Source organism: Meleagris gallopavo, chromosome 3 (assembly GCF_905368555.1).
Source record: "Meleagris gallopavo chromosome 3, MGAL_WU_HG_1.1, whole genome shotgun sequence".
In the NCBI taxonomy this organism is placed as follows: Eukaryota; Metazoa; Chordata; class Aves; order Galliformes; family Phasianidae; genus Meleagris; species Meleagris gallopavo.
The window spans coordinates 63681906-63703228 of NC_139406.1; the positions used below are offsets into that span (position 1 = coordinate 63681906).

The window sequence follows — 21323 nt, forward strand, 5'->3', positions numbered from 1 at the left end:
TTAAAACCTCTTGAGAAACCTTTCCCCTACACCTGCTGAGCTGCAGGTTCCCCTCCTCAGAAGCAGCTGAGTAATGATGAGTTGCTGATCATTGTACGCAAGATGACAAGTAGACTAGGTTTGATCATTTCAGTCATTTACGTGTGTACAGTGGAAAAGCCCCAGAGACTGTACAATCAAAGATAGATGAGTTTCTTGCACTGTAGGCATTGATTCTGATCAATGCTGAGCAAATTAATATATTGGATGTATTGGAGTATTTCAAAAAATGATGCCCAATTATCTTTCAGGATGTTCTCATGCCCTCTAGCCAGCTGGCTGAATCTATTTTTTTCCCTTACATGCTAATTGATTGCTCTGATGATATCATTTCCTTTTTTCATGCATTTGCTTTTTTTTTTTTTTTTTTTTTCTTTTTCATTATAGCTACACAATAGAAAAACAAACAGTGGAACGGATGTAGCTGCAGACTAAGGTGATGCTTTGTTGACCTTAGGAGCTAACTTGTCTCATCACATTCACAAAGAACAAGCTCTTGCAGCCCAATCATAGGCAATGTGATTACAGGCAGCAGTTCCACCATATACAACACCAGTCTCTTGCAGCAAAGAAAAAAAGCCAGCAACCTATAAATTTATCTTATCACACACTTTCGATCAGTTAATAATCTGCCCTTTTAAACTGAGCCCCTTTTTCCCTTATTCACCAATGCACATAAAATCCTTCAAATTACACCATCTACTTTTACTAGTACTATTTATGCACTCAAGTAGTGAAATGAACTACTTAGAGATAAATAACTGGAGATCTATAAGGGAAATTTAGAGGATAATCTTGAAGTGAAAAAGATTTAATTAATCTTACAGAAGATGAATGATTTTCCTCATATTCTCTCCCTAGAGACCTCTGGAACTGATTAACTCCTTAAATTCTTTCACTCGTATAACTTAAAGCATAGAAGGAAGAAGACATCCAGCTTTACAGCTGGTCACGTTGACTCAATCTTCTCATGTATTTGCAATCTTTCTAGAAAGTGACTCGTCTTATTTCGGACTTTCACAGCCTTCAGCAGAGATCTAATTTATTGTTCATTAAAAAATATCCCCCAGACAAAACAAACCATAAATTCAAAGAAAGTAACAGGCATACCACACCAGAGTGGCCAAAAAAGAAATAACACAGCATATGAAAGAAGCAGCACTTTCAGATTTTGAAATGTTATCAGAAGCCTTCAGTATATTTTACTTTTAACATTTTGGATTAAAAATGAATATTTAATATTAAAAAAAAAAAAAAAGAGGAATAAAAAACATACTTGAATCTCTGAAAGAAGATCTGACGTAAAAAGATTTTCTTTGTTTCACTGGATGTAATGTAAAATACAGATTTCTAAAATGCATCACAGCATGAGAGCAGCAGCCGACGGAAATCGGATGGTTATATAATTTGGTGGTTAAGCAAAGATATTTTTAGTACTTTGCTAATCCAATGCATTTCTTTCCAAGAGAAGAAAATACATTATACTGATAGCAATAGCAGGGTCAAAATACAGGGATATAAGCAAGGAATTTACTTTTTCTAGAAAAACGAAAAAAGTATAAAATTCCCATTAAAAGCATTCATTCCTAAGTAAGGCTGTTTAGTGGTTGGAAAGTGACTTTTATACAAAAATAATTGATCAAAGAAGCTAAAGCTTTTATGAAAGCTTTCAGTATTTATTTCCCCTAAAAGCAATCTCAACACAAACCGAGACAGTGACACCGCAAGCAAAACAATCAAATAGGAAACCAACTGTACAGACAATTTCAGTGCAGCATCTGGCAAAGGACACCAAAACTATTCTTCTGAACAGAAAATATTCTTGGAAATACTGACCTTAGTTAATACACTCCCTACCTGTTGTCTGAAACAAAAGTGGACTTAGCTGCTAAAAGTGTTATTTAATCTATTCCCAAGTTTCATTTATTAATAGATGGGAACATCAAAGTTACCTAGAAGAGACAGCTGACTTGCACCTAAATAAATTCAGTTTCTGTCTCCCTTGAAACTTCCACTTGCAAAATGAGACAATTTATTGCCAAAATACAAAGGTAAGGAGATTGGAACATGCAAGGCAGTTATATTGTGAAAGAGACAATTAATCATCTCAGTTTTAAATAGATTATATCAACTGGCTTAACGTTTAACAGTGAGCATTTAGAAGCAAATGACCAGAAATAAAGTGACAATTTTCTCTGGGTTAAGTGAATTTCTGTGCAAAACCAAAACTATTTCCTGAAATAAGCTCTATGAAGTCACACATTGACTTAAATATGCAATTTCGCTATCAGGATATTTTCAAGACCAATTCTTTCTGTTTTCCAGAGAAAATTATCTTTTCCACGCTCAGGTATACTGAAAGAGAACAGAATTCCTTGAGTAGTGAGGGGCCTTGAAGAAGCAAATGAGGCTCCCAAGAACAGCTGAAGCTGGCTTTCCTCAGACTGGCCTCTCAGAACATCAGTAAGGATGTTCTTTGAACAACTGACCAAAAACACCTGCATTATTACAAACAGTTGGATTAAATCTACTGTGAAGCATCAAATAAACATAAGGATGGGATCCATGAGAAAGCTGGCTCTCAAGTTTTGCCAGACCAGTATTTGTACAAACCTTTCCCAAATCCCAAAGCACAGTTTGTTTATTTTTCTGGTCCAAGATGTAATATTGCTCTTTTCTGAAAGGATTCCAGTCAATCTTACCTCTGCTGGAAACAGAGAAAATCCAGATATCGAAGGAGTGCTAGAGATTTTTGAAAGCTTACCTATCTATGCATCCTGAGCTTCCTGAAAGAGACATCAACTCCTTTGCACTGTTCACTCACTGCAGACTCTTTGTGAAAGTTCATCTTGTTATGCAGGGACTGTACCTCTCACAACTTCATTAATAGACCTCAAGAGCACTTTAACAGTATTTCAATCATCACAGATGCAAATAGCAGACAAACAGATGGTGAATTATATCTCAAAACTGAACCTTAAGAGTTAACTGTTAAAAGCCATTTAGAACATATTCTGATAAATTAAAATTTAAAGAAAATATCATGTCAAATTTAGGACAAAGTCCTCCAAGAACATTAGAATTGCCATTTTTCCTAATCACTCTCTGCAGTCATTGTCCAGAGCCACAGCAGAGCTAAAAGCTAAATGCTTATCTGCTTCTCTAAACCTCTGGCTAACAAAGGCTAACAGAAGCTCCACTAAGCAGTCTGTCCATCAGAAACTCATTACATTTACAGATATAGACTACAATAAGAAAATTTCCAGTATCTTTTCTTTATAACAATAAATATAGAAAATTATGTTTTCATGATTTTAACCATTAGCAGGAGGAGAGCATTTTTTGCAGGAGGAGTAGTATGCTCGGAATTCAGACAACGTATGCACTAATTTTCATTTCTCCCATTTCAGTCTTTAAACAAAACTAATTTTCATTTCTCCCATTTCAGTCTTTAAACAAAACCTCCTTCTGAAAAAGATATAAACTCTGCATCAGGAAGAAAACAACAAAACAGAACACTTCACTGATCTGGCACCCTTTAGTGGTGTCCTTTAGCCACCAAAGGAAGAAAGGGAAGGGCTTTTCCACAGAAGCTATCAACAATTGCTTCAATGTATCTATGTAAATCAAACAGTTGGAATATCAGAACAGTTCACCAGCTTATCTGTTCTGTTGATATCTGTAGAATTGACAAATGCTATTCCTACCTTCTTCGTAATTCATAATTTCCAAAAACATGCTGGTTTCTGAATCAGAAAACAATGCTAATGATTGACAATCTATGTGTGCATATATATATACACACACACACATAAAAATGGAATGAGTGCAATTACTGGATTTTTAGTAGAAGTAAAATTAAAATCTTGGTCAAGCTATATTAAGGTAACGGCAGAACTCCAGACAGTAGACATAAGAAAACGACATCCTAATGCTTCCAGTTCCACTCCATCTTCACAAAGCATTCTGAAAACTGGCATCTCGTTAATCACACTATTAAATTTTGGTTTCTTTAGTATGCCTGAAATACATTTTTTAATCTTATTGCTAGGCAGTATGTACTTTGTCTTCTTCAAGATATTCCTAAGATACTTATATAATGGATATCATAAACTCTAATAAGGGAGTTTAAAAAGTGAGCTTGTGTTGAATCTACAAACAGTGCCAGTTCCTATGAAATTATTGCACCTTTTGTCATAACTAAGATTTATTAATTTTACTTCTCCTACAAAGCTTCTAACAGTGACAGCCATAAAACTAAACTCAAAATAAGCAGCTGTGAAGTACACCACATTGGCTAAGAGTGCTTATCAGAGGACATCTTTGAATCTTTCCTCTTTCCACATCTGCATTTTAAGTCTGGCATAGCTTTAAGACTGACATAATCCAATACTTTTTTTCTTCTGAAATGGCTTAAAAATTCAGAGAAAGAGATGTTTGTAATGAATCACCCCAAAATCTGAAAGTGAGGTAAAAGCAGCAGGAAAAAACATTCTCTCCTTCATCTTACATGTCAGCAAACGGATGGGAGTTTAAAGTGGAGGTGCTACATTGCAGTAGTATAAGTAAATAAGCCTAAATCTTAGTCCACCAGACTCAGGGGGATATAAGAGAAATATATGCCTGTCTTTTTAAACTCCTAGAAGACAAGACAGAGAACTCCTATTTAACTGGTTCTGTATTAGCAACATAAGAAAATTCCTAATGTAGTAATAGCATCACTTTCAATCAATCTTTGTTTTTAAGGTACCAAGACCAAAATACAGCAATTTCTTTGTCAGAAACTGTCTGGAGCCTACTGGAGGAACACAGGAAAAATAAAAGAATAGTTAAAAAACAGAATATAATACATACAAGCCTAAATCACTGTTTTAAGCAGTGGGAAAGCTGGCCACTGGATAGGCACAGGGCCTTGAGCTGAGAACCCCTTACATAAAACATCTAGGAAAAATATGTCAGCAGAACAACAGAATCTACGAATGGCAACACTATACAACAGAAAACTTGCAGATCACTCTCAAAAGACAAATGAAGTTCAATTTAATTGTAAGAGTGAAGTGTGAGGCAGAACAATATCCCCTCATACATAAAGCGATAAGATTTGTGGTGAGCTCAGGAACGATGTAGTCTTGGGATGCTTCATCTATACAGAACTGTGGAAGCAACAAAGGGGAATGACAAGAATAGTCAATTGTTTATTGGAGATTATATAAATTTAAATAGTTTTGAGGGAATACAAGCTCATACAGGAGAAATCTACTTCCATATATTAGTTACTAGAGATCAATTCTGCCACACTGGACTTGAAAGCAGAGAACCACAGAGTAATGAAGAAGCAGAAAACATAACAGTATCAGCAAATTGTAATAAAAGAGGAAAATAATAATGAAGTAGTCAAAAGAAGGTAAATCACTATATGGAAGCATATACCAATGTTTGTTACATGCATTAATACAGTATTAATTGCTAGAAAAAATGAACAGAAGTTATAATTTGTATCAATGATAAATTAGTATTGAAGAAAACAGCATCACTCAATGAATGACGCCAGTTTTCATGAAATTAATCAGTTATTATTTGGAAGATATTCCTTGAGATCAATACAAAGGGCACAAACGACATCATTTAAATGACTTTTGTTGCTGTTAACTGAAAAACATTCTACCATACAGAATGTTAAAGATAAAAAACTGCAAATTTCCTTATTTCTTTGAAGAGAGAAGCTGAAAAATGTCCGTATTAATTGGTATAGTCAGATCAAAACATTAAGTAAATTTCTGAAGCCTCCACTAGCACTACCCTAGCCTTATGCATATCACTAGACTAGCAAAGATACCTTTGTTTCTGAGTATTTTGTATGTTTTTATAGCATACAATGAGTCTTGTGGTTCACGTGTGAGTGACCACTACAAACCATACAGATTTTATATTTTAAATGCAGATTTCTTTCCATCATAGAAATTCCCCTGAAAGACAACAGAGACAGATGTTGTTGGAGGCTTAGCTTTTGAACAACTGTGGTAATACAGATCAAAACTGAAATGCTGTGTAACTGACAAGAGTCACAGTAACAACTCATCTAATCCTTTGTCCACCAAAAAAAAAAAAAAAAAAAGTCTTTTACTACAATGTCTCAATATCATCAAAAAATCATTGTGTTTTCATATACATCTGCTAGATACCACTGTGATGATTCAGCTCCTAAATCAAGTATTCTGAAAAATGAGCAAAAAATCCTTATCCACCTAAACAAAGAAGCATTTTTAAAAGTTTATATCTTTTAAAAATAAACAGACATAGAACTTTTCCTTTCATGCTTAGTTTAAGCAGTAGTGCAGTGTCAGCTTATGTCTTGAAAGCAGAGAACACTTTCAATCTTAAACTATCAACCTCTAGATTTTAAGCAAGTTAGAAAAGTAACTGTGAGGAAACAAAATCTTCGTCTAGTACAAACTCATAGTGAGACCAATCACACCCCAAAACTGACTGCCCTTCACTTGCTGTTATAGAACTGTTCCTGACGGTATTACAAAATGCTTGTTTGCATTCACACTAGAATCAGTGCAGGCCTTTCATTTTTTTCTTTTGATATTCTTATTTGAACTTTTGGCTGTAAATAAGTGTATTTTGATATAGGCACTTCAGTTAAAAAAAAGTTCAAACACTTGAGGCTTTCTTAAATTTCTAGCTGAGTGTTAGCACAGTAATTTTGTAAGTTTTCAGCCATGAAATCTTACTGCATTAAATATTAAGAAAGCAAAGCTGTATAAAGAAGTTTATACAATTTGTTATTTCAAAAATGTCATTATTCATAACAAAGCAAATAATGGAGAAATAGTAGTCCAAAACTATATTCTTTTACCAGTGAGTTGTTTCTGAAATCTGAGTGAAAATGTGCCCCTCTGAATTCAGTTGTGTAACTCACAGGATCCAAGGAGCACACAGTTTCCTCTAAAGGATGCAGAATTAACATGAAAATTACCATCCACAGTAGTTGAAGGCTTAAGGTTTTTTTTACATTCATTTTGTTACAGAATTCACTTTGTTGCACAGCATTTTGCTACATTCAAATATACTGTGTAGTAAAGCCATCAAAACTAAACTTGTTTTGAAACTAAGCAACTTCATACTAAAGCAAGCAGTCTTACATAAAAAACATTTGGTATTTGTTGGATCCTGTGCCTCAACACAATGCTCATATTTCAGCTATAATAAGTAAAGCATCTCAAAGATGTGTAGGGCAATAGTCTTACAAGTATCCTCTTCAGTTTCTTGGGTAAAGCAAGCTTGGTAGAATTGGCCAAACCCACCACAGAAAGCTAGATGCAGTGCACATTTTTCAGCACTGGCTGGGAGTACTGGCAGCTGCATTCTAATGTGAACACAAAGTGTAGGACTCAACACACCTAACTGTAGTTCTTCCTGAAAAATCAGTCTGTCAAGGTCAATCTGAGAGCAGTGGTCAGGCAAGGCAATAATCACTATGAAGGAACCAGCTACTGAGCAATTCCTTCAAATAAATCCATCACATACGGCACAGCATACCAAAACTTACTCAGAATTGAGGTTATGAGAAAGATAAGTGCTGCCCTACTGCCGCCGCTGTGTTCTGGGGCAGATAAGTGAGCAGCGTGGTTCAGAGAAGGCACTGCCCAATCTTTAAGCCAATGCTAAGCTGCCAGGCCCAGGCCTAGCTGGTGCAGTGCCAGGACGGGCTCTCTAAATTATCCTCAGCACTGAAAATGTCACAAGACAGCTACGAGCTCCAGAAGGCCACTGTAATCCCACACATAACTGAATCCAAAAGCATTGTGCTGGGTCACAGCTCACAGGCCAGCCCTCCCGCCCCATCCTCCTGTGGCCCTTCCACCAGGCTGATGCTGCTCAGCAACAGCCCCACAACACAAAGCTGGCTGCCCGCAGCACAGAATCAGACCCAGAGTTTCAGCACTTTATACAGCAATATAAAGGCTGTACCTAAGCCATAGCATCTGTGGACTTGGACTCAAACATGTTAAAAATAAAATTGAGTAGTCTGAAAAAGCTGCTGCGAGAAAGAAATCGCTGCAGAAAAGGCACTGCTTAATCCCCCCTCAGAAGTGATCCCTGACTGGATGCTTGCAAGGTAAGGCTATCTAAGCATACACAGCTAATTAACGAGGAGAAATTGCTCTATATTATTAGCTGCACATATTAATTTTACTGCTATCTTGATCTCAGGCCCTTTCACGGACGTGCCAGCTTTTTTCCATTTGGTGGACACCGCCATTTTCCCAGACTGCAAGGTCTTCAGTCAGGGTGATTTGTTTGTACTGCGCCTAACACAAAGGCACCATTATGCCAGACTGAAACTGCAGGTGCTTATGCAACAAACACTGACATTGTAACTCTTCAGGTGGGCAAAAGGTCTTGCAGCATATTGTGACAATACAAGTTATTAAATTATCTCAAAATTGTGACAGAGTTTTAGAAGTGTTTGTTTCCATGAAAAGCAGAATTAAATATATGTACTTTACTTAATTATTTAGCCTGTTTGTTTTATGAGGTGAAAGATCAATGGAGTACAAGGAAAAGATCAACAAGGAAACATTTTATTTCTTTTGATTTCTTTTTTTCTTTTATCTCCATTATCACTACCATTCAACTCCTATTTCTTTTACTGTCATTTTATCTTTTCTTTTTTATGTACTTGCAAAGTTCCTTTTTCTCCAGAGAGACAATGCTAAAAGGAGAATTTCTAGTTGAGTGTTAGCTAGGAACAATCTGAAGGGAGAAAAAATTGGCTCTGAGCTCTCAGTTCTGAACCTGTAATATTGACTTTCCTAGAAAGAATCCAGTACATGAAAGACTGCATATAAACAAACATCATTTTTTCTGCTTCCAGTGCTACATATTCACTTACAGTATTCATACATTTAAAACAGAGACACTCAGTATGAGAATGTAGGTTTATATTCAATTCCCAAATTCCAAAATTGCTACAGTTTATACTACCATAAGTAGTGATGGAGGCAAAGTTAATAAACTAAACTGCTCTTCTAAGGAGGACTTAAGGTGTTTCATACTATAAAAGAAGTGTTCTAATATAATTCCAGTAAGCAAAAATAGAGTGTAAAGAAAATCCAGTCTCTATAGCGAACCTGCCAAGGCTTAGCTCTTATAAGTAAGAAATATAACAGAAATAAAAAAGAAGTTCAAAATACCTACGGTGAGAAGTATCTAGTATCAAATTTCTGTTTGACTCTTGCTTTGGTGGACTTTTGGGGATTTTTAATATCTTCCAAAAGGTAAAGTACATATCCTAGCTTTTTTTTTTTCTTTTTTTTTTCTTTTCTTTTTTTTTTTTTTAATGCATTTCACATATGCTTGAAATAGACAGAAAAATAGACAGAATTCATTAAAAGTTTCTGGAAGGGAGCATTTCCTTTTAGAGACCAAGCTCTCAAAAAATACCTGAAGTAAACCTGGCCACTTTCAGCACAAATTAGTGCTAAAGATGAATTTGATCTAATTACTGCTCATAATCACTTAAAAAAAAAAAAAGAAAAAGAAAAAGAAAAAAGATATTTTAATATCTTAAAAGAAACAAATACCTAACATTCTTCTGTAATTCCTCAAAATCTACGATTTTTGTATTTATACCTTAATATTTTGTCTTAAGTATAGTTAGGAAAACTATAATGTACAAACTAAACTCCCAGGCTGCACTATCACTCTAAAAATACTGTTATTCATTGCTAACGTATAATCTGTTTTGGATAGAGATCTGTGTAGCAGAGGCTGGTAACTATTTCCCTCATACACCAGTTTTCCATACAGTGCACATTTTTATAAAGCTTCCTCTTCCATCTTTAGAGAAACAATGCTGCTATAACTAAACACTTCAGTACAGATACCTCAAAACTCCAAAGGATGAGTCAAAAGAGCCACTGTAAATTCAAGCTCAGGGAAGCTATGTTTAATCCAACTTTCAGATCTTTCTTCATACATCAAGCTGTCATGATAGACAAAGGGTGACTACACAGCTTATTAAGGACTTTTAGATATAAAAGGACATCAAGAATAGAAAGCAAAACAGTGGCTGGTCTTGCTGATGACGGTGTGGACATCTGCAACAGGTCAAACTATCAGCCAAACCTGGCACAATCAACACGGAACTATGAAGAAGAGAATGGAGTCTGGTTTCCTTTAGCTCAGCAAACATTTAGGGAATGAACACTACAGGATCAAGAGCACACAGCCTGAAAGAAAGGCATCTGACTATGGCGAGTCAAGGTTTCTAGATGTTTGGAATAGAAAACCGTGTGTGTGCGTGTAGAGTGATCCTCCACAGTGGAAATCTACAGTGAATGAGCATGCATTGCTATTGACATCCATCAGTCAGGTTATACACACAGAAAGTTTTAAAGGCCATATGGGCAAAAACACTTCTGTATCTGTTATGCTACAGAAATGAAAAAGAGGCACTCCCAGATTTCTCCCTTTCCCCTCAACCCATAATCCTGATCATTAGGAAACAAACAAGGCAACCATTCATCTAAGACACTGCAGAAATACTAGTATCTGAGAAGCAGGTGCAGCTGAAGTCTATCAGACTATTCCCAATCTCTCTTCACCTAAGTATAAGAAAATAATTGCTCAATTCCTATCACTATGCTTTCAGCACAGTGAGATTTTGCAGAAATTTCCCAGGGGTAATATTCTGCATCAGTAATAGGGTAATCTCACTGTACATCAAAGGTATTTCATTCATTTCATTCATCAACTAGACAGCAACATTTATCAGTCTAGTAAACTAGCAGTCACAAATCAATAGTGAACCTCAAGTTTCCAAATGATAGAAGCAAGTTCTCTCATCCTGAAACAGGACTAATCCAATCAGTCTGGAATGCTCTTCTAGAAACTCCTCTAGATGATCTGACTCTTGGATAGTTGGTATTACTGATTCTGCCAGCATGACAGTCCCTTAGTTCACATAATGCCATGGATCTTACTCCCAGTTGTTGATCCTAAAGGGAATTCTGAAAACTTGAGAGATGGGAAGCGTTATGTCTTCCCTACTACATGAATCCCATATGCACTCACAAGAGAAGTTTATGTAATATTTATGCTTGATGTTGTCTGATTAGGTGTCAGGCCTCTTTGTCTTTGACTCCATGCCAGTACAGTCAGTGCAAGGGCTGCTAAAAGAGAGGAAACTTCACCTGTGCTGCAGGTACATCATGGGACTGTGTCTGACAGATTCTCAACTGAGAAACCAAAGGAGTATCCCATGGTCACACATGGTCACTACAGATGACTTCCACTGTCCTACTTTTAAGAACTTCTTTTCAAGAAATAAACACTATTTTCATGGATAGCTCCTAAGAAGAAGCAATTTGAGAAGGAGGGACAGGAAACAAAACACTTTAGAGACATATCTCTTCTTAAGGGGGAAGTGTATATACACTGCACCTTGTAACTGAAGGATCTCAGATCAGACCATGTTTTTTTTAACATCTTTATATTGAACTCAAATTGGTGATTACCCTATCCACACATTCTGTCACTGATTTTGAGAGCTAAGGCTTACATACTGACAAAACATGAATGGGATCCAGGAACTTCTTAAAGCTAGCTATTATGGCTCTGCTTCACTAATGCAATATGCTGTCACATAATGTCTTACATGTATTTATAGAAGCAGTAGAATATATATGCTACCATCTAGTTACTTCGGTGCCCAGTGCTCATAAAGCCTCTTGAACAGTACACTAAATTCTTCATATTTATGTCTCAACTACTTTTTGCTATGAGCCATTCACGTATTTCAGCTTTCCCACGTATGTAGTTTTCAGTCTTTTCTGTGTTCTTGACAACAGTCAGAAAGAGGAGAGTCACTGAACATACATTACTGACCATACTAAATCAGGAATCAGTTGTTCAGCTGTAAGTGTAACGTGACAGCCTCTTTCTAAAATAGCAGGAAGATTTTCTTTCATGCACATTTCTGGGTTCTTTTTTTGGTCCACAGCATATTTCAAGAAAAGCCTGCCTGAGGAAACAGACCAAAACCAACAACAGAGAAACTACCACAGAAACTTATCTGAAGGCATTAAAAATTAAATAGCTTTTTAAAGAGCTCTTAGTCTTTAAAGTAAAACCTATTAACATTGTCTAGATTGATCTAATTTATAACAATTCCATTTCAGACAACTCTGTTTGTTTGTCGGTTAGGAGCCCGAAGCAGAAGTGACATTTTTCCCTCTTACTCCTAATCATACTCTTTCACTTTTCCCTTCCTCCTCAAACACTTGACGGTGGGGAGAAGCCCACTGCTATTCTTCAAATAGGTGGTCACAGAAGCCTGATGAATTCAGACTGCAGGAGAGCAATACTTCAAAGCTAACGAAACCTCACACAAACGTTCTTTTCAGCAGATACTCTTCTGGCAACTGAAACAACAGCCTCTAAGCACAAGAGCCTCGACCATTATTCTTATACTGTTCGCTCCCTCACTCCCTCAGATAAATACTTGCATGTTACGATCCCCAGTGGAAAATGTGCAATTTTAGATTCCCCAAAAATTACCAACACAATAAGCATAACTGCTTATGGGAAGATACACCTTTGTCACTTCACATTCCCCACATAATTCCATGTATTTCCTTAGCAGTTTTATGTTCCATGCAGTAAGGACATACTGCGGCAGCTCTTGACTTAAGGCAGAAATGTATGACCCTGGAAATCTAATTTCATATTATTGAACACATATGAATAACTTTAGTCAAATAAGTTGAGGTTTTAAGTTTTATATGTCTAATTTAAGTAAAGCCAATTAGGTACACATTTGAAAGTGAAAGACAACATTTAAACACTTGCACTTCGTCACCAGTAAGAGCTCACTTACTACAAGATTTTTTTTCCCCCAAGAAGTCAATGATGAACAAATATATTTTGCAGTAACATACCTTGAAGTTGCAATTTCCACTTTTGTTCTTGCCATGGCAGCCGCTCGCTGTGCACCCTCTATTGCTCTATCCACTTTTTCTCTAGTTTTTGTGTTTCGTATTGGTATAAGTTGCTTTCTTATTCCACGAACCAAAACATTATTTTTATATTTTCCTTCTTCTTTGGTGCCATCTGGAAACATGGTACATCCATACCCGTGCCTCCTGTTATTTAGCCATTCTCCTTCATATTTCATGCCATTTGAACGCTCACTAACACCAAAACCACTGCGCTTGTCATTCTTCCATTCACCCATATAGCTTTCTGTCGTGGTGGCATCAACGTGGTCTTCCATAGGACAATAATCACAGTCACCATCTCCAAAACTAATTGTAGAGTTGGCATCACTGGAACTAATTCTGCTCATAGCAGCATCACTCCTGACAGAGCTCCGTTTGCTAGATATTGAGGATCTAGATTCAGATTTTCTAAGTTTTATACTACCAAGAAGGGATCCTCTTCTGAATAAGCCTCCTTTTTTCTTAATTCCCATGGCTTCTGCTTCACTGTGAAAATTGAGCACAAAACCTCCTCTTGTTCCAGCCGGACTGTCTGCAGTGATGTCATGCAGAACGGTGCCATTGCTCTGTTCACTTCGAAGTGAAGCTAGAGATGTTCGTAGAGGTGAACGGATCACAGTTGCCATGCCATAGGGTACACTCTGACGTACACCATATCCATGTCGCATTCCTCCTGTCCACTGTCCCTGGTATGTACCTTTTAAAGTAATTAGCAGAAATTAAATTTAGAAAGTTGTAGAAGACCTACCAGTCTACATTCAACATGCTATTGGCAACACTGTGCTGTTAGGTCTGCTTTAGGAAAATAGAAACAGAAGAAAAAAATTACAGCACACGGGACTACATAAACTACATACTTTTTGTTACTTGTTTTTTCATAAATCACTTTTTCCCTTAACAAAGCCCTTGCTTTCCAAGCTGCAGTAGCTTATTTTGACAACTAAAACACAATAGCTATCATCGTGTTTTATGAGCAATTCTGCCCATGGAAGAAATTTCAAAAGAAATCTGAAAGGCAGAACTCCCTCAATGTTTTTTAAAGGGAACAACAAGGAAGAGAGAAAAGGGTGGGGGGAAAGAAAGCAGGGAGGAAGCGGAGCACTTGGGCTCTTGCCTTCAGCTGCTCACAAGAAGAGCTAATGGGACAAGTAAACATCCTGTTTTTATAAGGCAACTGCAGACCTCTCCCTGTCACAACATACTCAACAACCTACTAAATTGTCTTGATCCCAAGGCCCACCTGAAGACCGCTGTTATGAAGCCCTAACATACAATCAACTATTTTAAAAAGATTTTGAATGTACTTGAATGGAAGGAAATGATAAAACACTACAAACAAAACCTCTGTATATGTTGCATTTTATGAACATTTTTTTGCTTACTCAATATCATAAACAAAGTACACTAGCTACCTAAAATATTGACAGTGTAAAGCAAGCTACACTTCACTCTAGCTACCCTTTCTGAAGAAGGAGTCACAGGAGAGCAGCAGACTACCTTCACTGCCACCTCATCCGTTGAGTAATTCCCAGAAGAGTAGGTCCTTTGCTTGAGAAGTAGCTGAACTCGAGTTTAAAGATTAAAAAATATTCAAGCTATTTGACAGTCATCAAAAATATAAAAGGCTGCTGTGACATAAAAATACAGTCAGATTATTTTTCTATTTACATTCTGCAGTATGTTGTGACAGAAATCAGAAATGTGAAGGCTTTTCTGCTTTTTTTTGCCTTTCATTTATGCTGCAGTACATACAGAAGACAAGGCAGTAATAAACAGAGTATGACACACCACCCTATCTATAACTACATTCCATTGTTTGTACTGTGACCATAATTATTTTTGAGTTTTTTCAAAAAGCAGTACAAAGAAGAGCAACACGGTATTTGATATGAGAAGACACGCTTATCTGTGTACATGCAAAGCTGCATCTGAGCCAAGAAACAGCATTATCATCAGATTACTGTTTCAGACTATTTTATTTCTTGTATTCTCAAAAAGCATTTTCATTTCGATAAGAAACACGCTCCCATGCCTGGGCTCTGAAAGCCAAAGGAAGGTATGAGGTGCCCCACTCCTGGCAAACAGAAGATAACTTGCTTTTTAAGATCATTTCACTGTAATCCCAATGAAACTTCTTTGAGAGACAAATTAAAAAAAAAAAAAAAAAAAAAAAGGTTTCTCATCCACCTACTACTATTTCTTTTAAAAGCTATTTTGACTCTGAATATTCATACAGAAGTATGAATAAGCTCTCCCTAAAATATCTTTGAGCTTTTTCTGCTTCAACTGAGTACATATTAAAAATGATTCTTCAGAGTACTAAAGATCAAACGTCAAATTCCATGACTGAATAGTTTTGTAAACATATTTGTGAAATACTTAGAGTTTCAGATGCAGCTCAAAGATTCAATTGCTTTCATATTCAATCTCCTTTGCATAAGCATGGTATTATGGCTGTGCTGGTGTAAATTATCTATCGATTATTGTTTTACTGTATTACCTCTTCAGCTAAGCTGCATTTCAATGTTAACATGCAATTACATTTATATTTATGAGATTTCTTTCTTATATAATACTAAATAGGTTTGACAACATAACTATTTTGTGTTGATAGAAAATTCTACTAAGTGGAAGGTTTTTGTTTTAACAGATGGCTGCTGACATAAACCAACAACCTTCTTCGTTTCTTTCTCATTCCCTGTATCCTGGATACCTACTGCTGTATTGCTTGTAAGGGTGCTGAATCTAGAAACATGATTATTTTAAAAAACTCAGCATATGGAGAAGAACAAATAGAGACATGAGCACAAAACAGCAATATGACATATCCTGAAAATACTGCAAAAAAAATGGTCATATGGTAGTTTAGCTTTTTTCTTAATTAAACAGACATTTCACAGAGATATATTAATATTTTATGGGCATAAATGACTACATTTTGTCCTCAATTATAACTGGAAAAGTCCTAGTATTGTAATGACAAGCTGAAGCTAAGAATCTGGCAAGGTACACTGCACTGCTACATGTAACAATCTAATATTCTGCATCAGTTCGTTAATTTCATTTGAAAATAATAAATCCAATTCTAACTGTGATTATATCCCAGAATTACATTACAGCAGTATAACTGTGGCTCTTCACGTTGCTATTTGAGTGTCTGACTCAAAGCAGAAACAATCCCTTCCAGCACAGAATTTTATAAAAGTACAAATGGCCTGCCTATGCTGCATTTTTTCTTACTAATATTTTGACTGAAAAAAAAAAAAAAAGCTCAAAAATAGTTAATCAAATTATGATTCACGTTTTTCCCTGCTCTTCAGAGAGAAGTGGTTACTGTTGCCCAAAAGGGTGTTAAAATGAGGACAATTGATGTGCTGCTGTTTACTTGTCAGATTTTTCTTTTTACTAGGCCAATAAAATCAATGCCAGTTTCTTCTAAAGAGAAAAGAGCAAATGAGGCAATGAAAGACTCATAGTGAACTGGCTCTTGGAAGAGATTTAGTTGGAATGTTATGCAGTCTTGCAGGCAATGAGGGTTTTTTCTAATATTAGAAATTCGTAAGAGAAAAGGTTCAATACTAGTGCTAGAAAGCTGACGGCTTCCTAGATTTTTTAACTTAAATGTTGAAGGAAAGATATTTTAATGGCACATGGGGGGCAGTTTACAGAATACAGATGCAACAGACCTGTAGAATCATAGAATGGCCTGGGTTGAAAAGCACCACAGTGATCATCTAGTTTCAATCCCCCTGCTATGTGCAAGGTTGCAAACCCAGAGCCACATCCAGCCTTGCCTTGAATGCCTCCAGGGACGGGGCATCCACAACCTCCTTGGGCATCCTGTCCCAGTGTGTCACCAGGCTCTGTGTGAAAAACTTCCTAGAATGGAGACTTGACTTAAGTACTGTGATTTATCATATAGACTATAACTGCATCATCTCCTTCATCAGAAGAAATTACAGACATCTTTAAACAATCAAGCTATCTGGTGTGTTAATACTGTAATATAATAAAATGCTACAGCATACGATACAAGATGATAAAACAGCTCTTCTGATGAATAAAGATAGAAACATGGTATCTACCTAGCTCTATACATGGATTTAAATATGAATGACAATATCAACACATCATTTCTTGTTTTATCATATATTATAATGCACTGTCTATAGTACTTTCACTGAGGGTCAACTTTTTAATTACCACTGCGATTACAGAGCTAATTTAAAACTGTTTTTGACCATAAAACAATAACTTTACTTTCTAAAAGTAAAGTTTGTTTGTTGTAACAAAAAATCCCAATCATTCAGCAACAGCTTCTACTGACCATGGTGCCCCTGAGCAGATGTTCAAATTTTCAGCCTGAGAACTAACAAAAAGTGTACTTTTAAATTTTGTTTTTGCTTGGCAAACTGCTGTAAGGTAGAATGTCATAACCTGTCTCCTTAGAGCTACATCGTGCTAACCTTCCCCAGACTCCCAACTGTATCTTAGAGCTGTAAATGTCATTGCCTACTTGTGGCTCAAATGTGAAACTGTGCTGTAAAAAAGCATGGAGGCCACTGCACTAGGAACTGCTTGACCTACTCATAACCTTTACATTCATCTTCTGTGGTTTAATAATTTAGGTACCTCAATGTTCTTACACGCTCTTGAGACTCAAACATTAGATAAACAAATACCTAGAAAACTGACTGCTTAGAAATCAATGAACGCATGCACTACTGATGGCCTTTTCTTCACATGCATTTGCCACTGATGTCTACAGATCAACAACACTTGTTCTTACAGCAGTACTCCTGTTACTGTTACTGCTGGCAGGATCATAAAGCACTAACTAATTTACACATACTGAAGCAGCAAATTAGGCTGCAATCTCTCAGTAAACAATTCACAGGTAGGCAAGTGGATTCACACGGATCCAGGGAAATTAAGGCAGCCTGGAGGAGGCACAGAACTCCAGATCATTGCAAGGTGCAATCTGAAGGGTCAGTTGAAGGCCAAGCATAGGCACGTGCAATGAACAGAGGACCATGATCTACATATAATTCACAGTGTTCTTCTCAAAGACTCATCGGAGTGACAATTTTAATGCGTTCAGACAAGGCACAATCTATACTACTGTCAACGTGCAAAGTGGTGTGTGCAGAAACACTGAGGACTGCCATTGGTGTTTATGCTCCTTTTCCCTTCCTCAACTTCAATTACTAATATCATCAAAGCAATCAGAAATATCATATTACCAAACAAACAAACAAAAAAAAACAAAAAAAAAAAACAGTAGTAAAAAGGTCTGTATTTTAAAGTTATTAGTGAGTTATTAGTGAGTTTTAAAGCAAAGTGGCAATTTGAATAGTAAAACCCACCATTTTCCAGTATTCTCAGGTCAGAATAAAGAAACAGCTTTCCTGTAATTATTTCACAGTGTATTAAAGACACACATGTAAATCTAGCTGCCTTAGAAAAGCATTTCAGACATTCTTCGAGAGTGCAAATACGGCCATTGTACCCCGAGCATGAAAACAAAGATCCATCTGCAATCGTCTGACATATCGCCTGGCTTCATTCACAAATGCTCCCATTAAAATCAATGGGATTCACATCTTCTGTCCACATGAATTGAAATGTCTAAAAGACTGGGACCTTGCTAGCAGATTTCAGTTAATAAAAATAATCTACAGAGGAAGCTGTACATTCCAAGCACTGTTTCAGACAAAGGGTTTCCTGTTGGTGTAAAGCCTAAAAATTTACAGAATTTACCACTGAATTATCAGCATTATACTGAAATAAAAAGTATCCACAAGAAGTCTAAAGATGGAGATACAAGGAACTTTGGTTTGTGAAACTCAGAAGCAATTTACTTTTGTGGAGAAGAAAAACAAATAACAAAACTATGGCCACTAAGAATTCAGCTTCTGAGTTACGAGACAAAATAAATCTGAACAAAATTCAAAATGTATTGTGTGATGAAAGCGAAACTGAAAATTTATCTATGTTGTTTGGTTAGGCTTTTAAATCCTCAAGACAATAGCCAAGCTGAAAGTGATCATCAGAGCTTTCCACATCAGAAAACTGTTTCCACATAGTTACAAATATGCGCAATCAAGGGGATTGCAAGAGTTCAGGGTACAAAAAACATAACACTGCATCTTCTCATGGAAATGAATCTCACCCAACTCACTACACTCTGTATTTCAGGAAGAGCAGAAGGGGAAAGTATTCCATCTGTAAACACTTCTTCTGCATAATACAAAATCACCCATTCTGTGATGCTATTTGTACAGTTCTATCATAAATCTCCTAACAAAACTCCCTAAAGAAACCAGCAGCAGCATCATTCAACAGATCTGATACACAGGCTTGTCCTTTAATCCCATCATTACGAAGTTACAAGTTACCACTAATTTTGTTAAGCTCTATTTCTTGCATGTTACATACGCAGCTTGCTCAGCATTGCAGCAAGCAGTCTTTCCTTAAAAAATAGCACACCTCTAATCCTAAAACTGAGATCAGCTCTTTCATTTATAATGGGACAAATCAATCACAAAACGGCATGGCTTGGAAGGGACCTTAAAGATCACCCAGTTCCAACACTCATGCCATGGGCAGGAATGCCACCATTAGATCAAGCTTAAGAGCACCTCCACACAGGTTGAGGTGGCACTTCCACTGATGTCAATAACAGTACAGCAGCAGAAGGCTAATTTAAAAACATTGGGATTACTTTTCCACACAACAGGTGAAATGATGCAGGCGTGGTAAGATGAGGTAGAACTAACCCATCAAGTGAGCTGAGTCCTGAGTGAACCCACTAAGTCTGAGCTCAAAAAGCACTGCTAAAATGGGTGTGGGGTGCCCGGCCCTACTGCATGCATCTGTCTTCCTATGGTGAGCTAGAGGATGAGGCATGGACTGGTTTCATCCATCACCCGTCCAGCTTCCGTGTGTTTCAAACCGCAACTGCATTTGAATACAGTACAAGTCATTGCACGGAGGTGCAGCTAAGTTTCACTCATGTCATGCACGTTCAGTATCCACTTCACTACAGTTGAGTTTATGAGTGTAAACCAGCGTACGTTATCAGTGTAGCGAGGAAGCAGGGCAACATGGAATGAGGCTCTGTTCTTAAATTTACAGTATTTTATCACAGAAACAGTGGTGAGAGAGTCACAGAATCACAACACATCCCAACTTGGAAGGGTCCCACACGGATCACTGAGTCCAACTCCTGTCTCCTCACAGCACCAACCAATTCAAGCCCCACTTCCAAGCGCCCCTTGATCTCCGGCCGCGGTCACTGCCCTGGGCATCCTGTTCCAGCCTTTCCCTAACCCCAGCGCGACCCTCTCCGAGGCTCCAGGCGCAGGGAGCTTGCCCTCCCGACCCTCGGCGAGCCCCGCAAACGCTGCGGGGAGCTGCCCCGCCACGGAAAGCCCGGGCTGGGAAACCGCGATAAGCCGGGAGCGCCGCGCGGCCGAGCCCCGGAACGGCCGTTAACGCCCCGCGGGGCACCTGTGGCGCCCCGTGCGCTGAGAAAGCCCTGCAACCCGAAGGCGCGAGGCCCGGTGGCGGTCTGAGCCGGGCCCTGCCCACCAAACGCGCGCTCACGCAGGCGCGCCCCCCAAATGCCCCCCACCGCCGTCGCTGCCGCGCGCGGGGCGCCCCCCGCCGGCGCCCACCTCCGTCGCCGTAGGTCTCGACGCCGTAGCCGTCCTGCAGCCCGTTGCTCCAGGTGCCCTCGTAGCGGGCCGGCGTGCTGAGGCTCTGCCGCACGCCGTAGCGCCCCTTGAAGCCGTGCGACCACTCGCCACGGTACATCCACCTGCCCTTCGTCTCCACGCCCAGCCCGTGCCGCTTGCCCTGCGCCCAGTAGCCCAGGTAGGTGTTGCCACTGGGCCAGGTGTAGCCGCCCGCCACCTCGAAGCCGTGCGACCAGGAGCCGGCGTACTCGCCCTGCCCCTTGGGCCCGGTACAGATGCCGTGCCCGTGGGCTTTGCCGTCCTCCCAGCCGCCGCAGTAGGTACCGCCATCGTCGAAGTCGAACCGGCCGCCCGTCATCCAGGGCAGCGGGGCGAGCGCGGCGCCGCCGCCGCCTCCCACCCGCCCGCCTGCCTGCCGCCCGGCCCGCCGCTCCCCGCGACTGAGAGCGCTCCGCCGCCGCCCGCCCGCGCCCAGCCCGGCCCAGCCCAGCCGCAGCCCGGCGGCGGCAGCGAGCGGCGCCCGCCCCCCGCTCCTCCCCGCCCGCCCCTTCCCGCCCCCGACCGCCGCCCCCGG

General features: G+C 38.7%; 1 protein-coding gene and 1 long non-coding RNA gene across 4 annotated transcripts in view; one reads left to right on the forward strand and one right to left on the reverse strand.

Moving 5' to 3' along the window:
* JPH1 (junctophilin 1) overlaps window positions 1–21222 on the reverse strand; it is an 81975-nt gene extending 60753 nt beyond the window's left edge. For all 3 annotated transcript variants that reach the window (XM_085221297.1, XM_085221296.1, XM_085221295.1), the window contains exons 1-2: window positions 20729–21222; window positions 12990–13746 (exon numbers count right to left, since the gene is read on the reverse strand). In XM_085221297.1, coding sequence (XP_085077423.1) covers window positions 12990–13746; window positions 20729–21107 — 1136 coding nt within the window. In that variant the 5' untranslated portion in view covers window positions 21108–21222. The remainder of the gene's footprint in view (window positions 1–12989; window positions 13747–20728) is intronic.
* Window positions 7932–17133, forward strand: LOC146544750 (uncharacterized). Its single transcript, XR_014882567.1, has 2 exons — window positions 7932–8164; window positions 8260–17133. It is a non-coding gene; the product is annotated as an uncharacterized LOC146544750 (long non-coding RNA).
* Window positions 21223–21323: the final 101 nt, after the last annotated feature.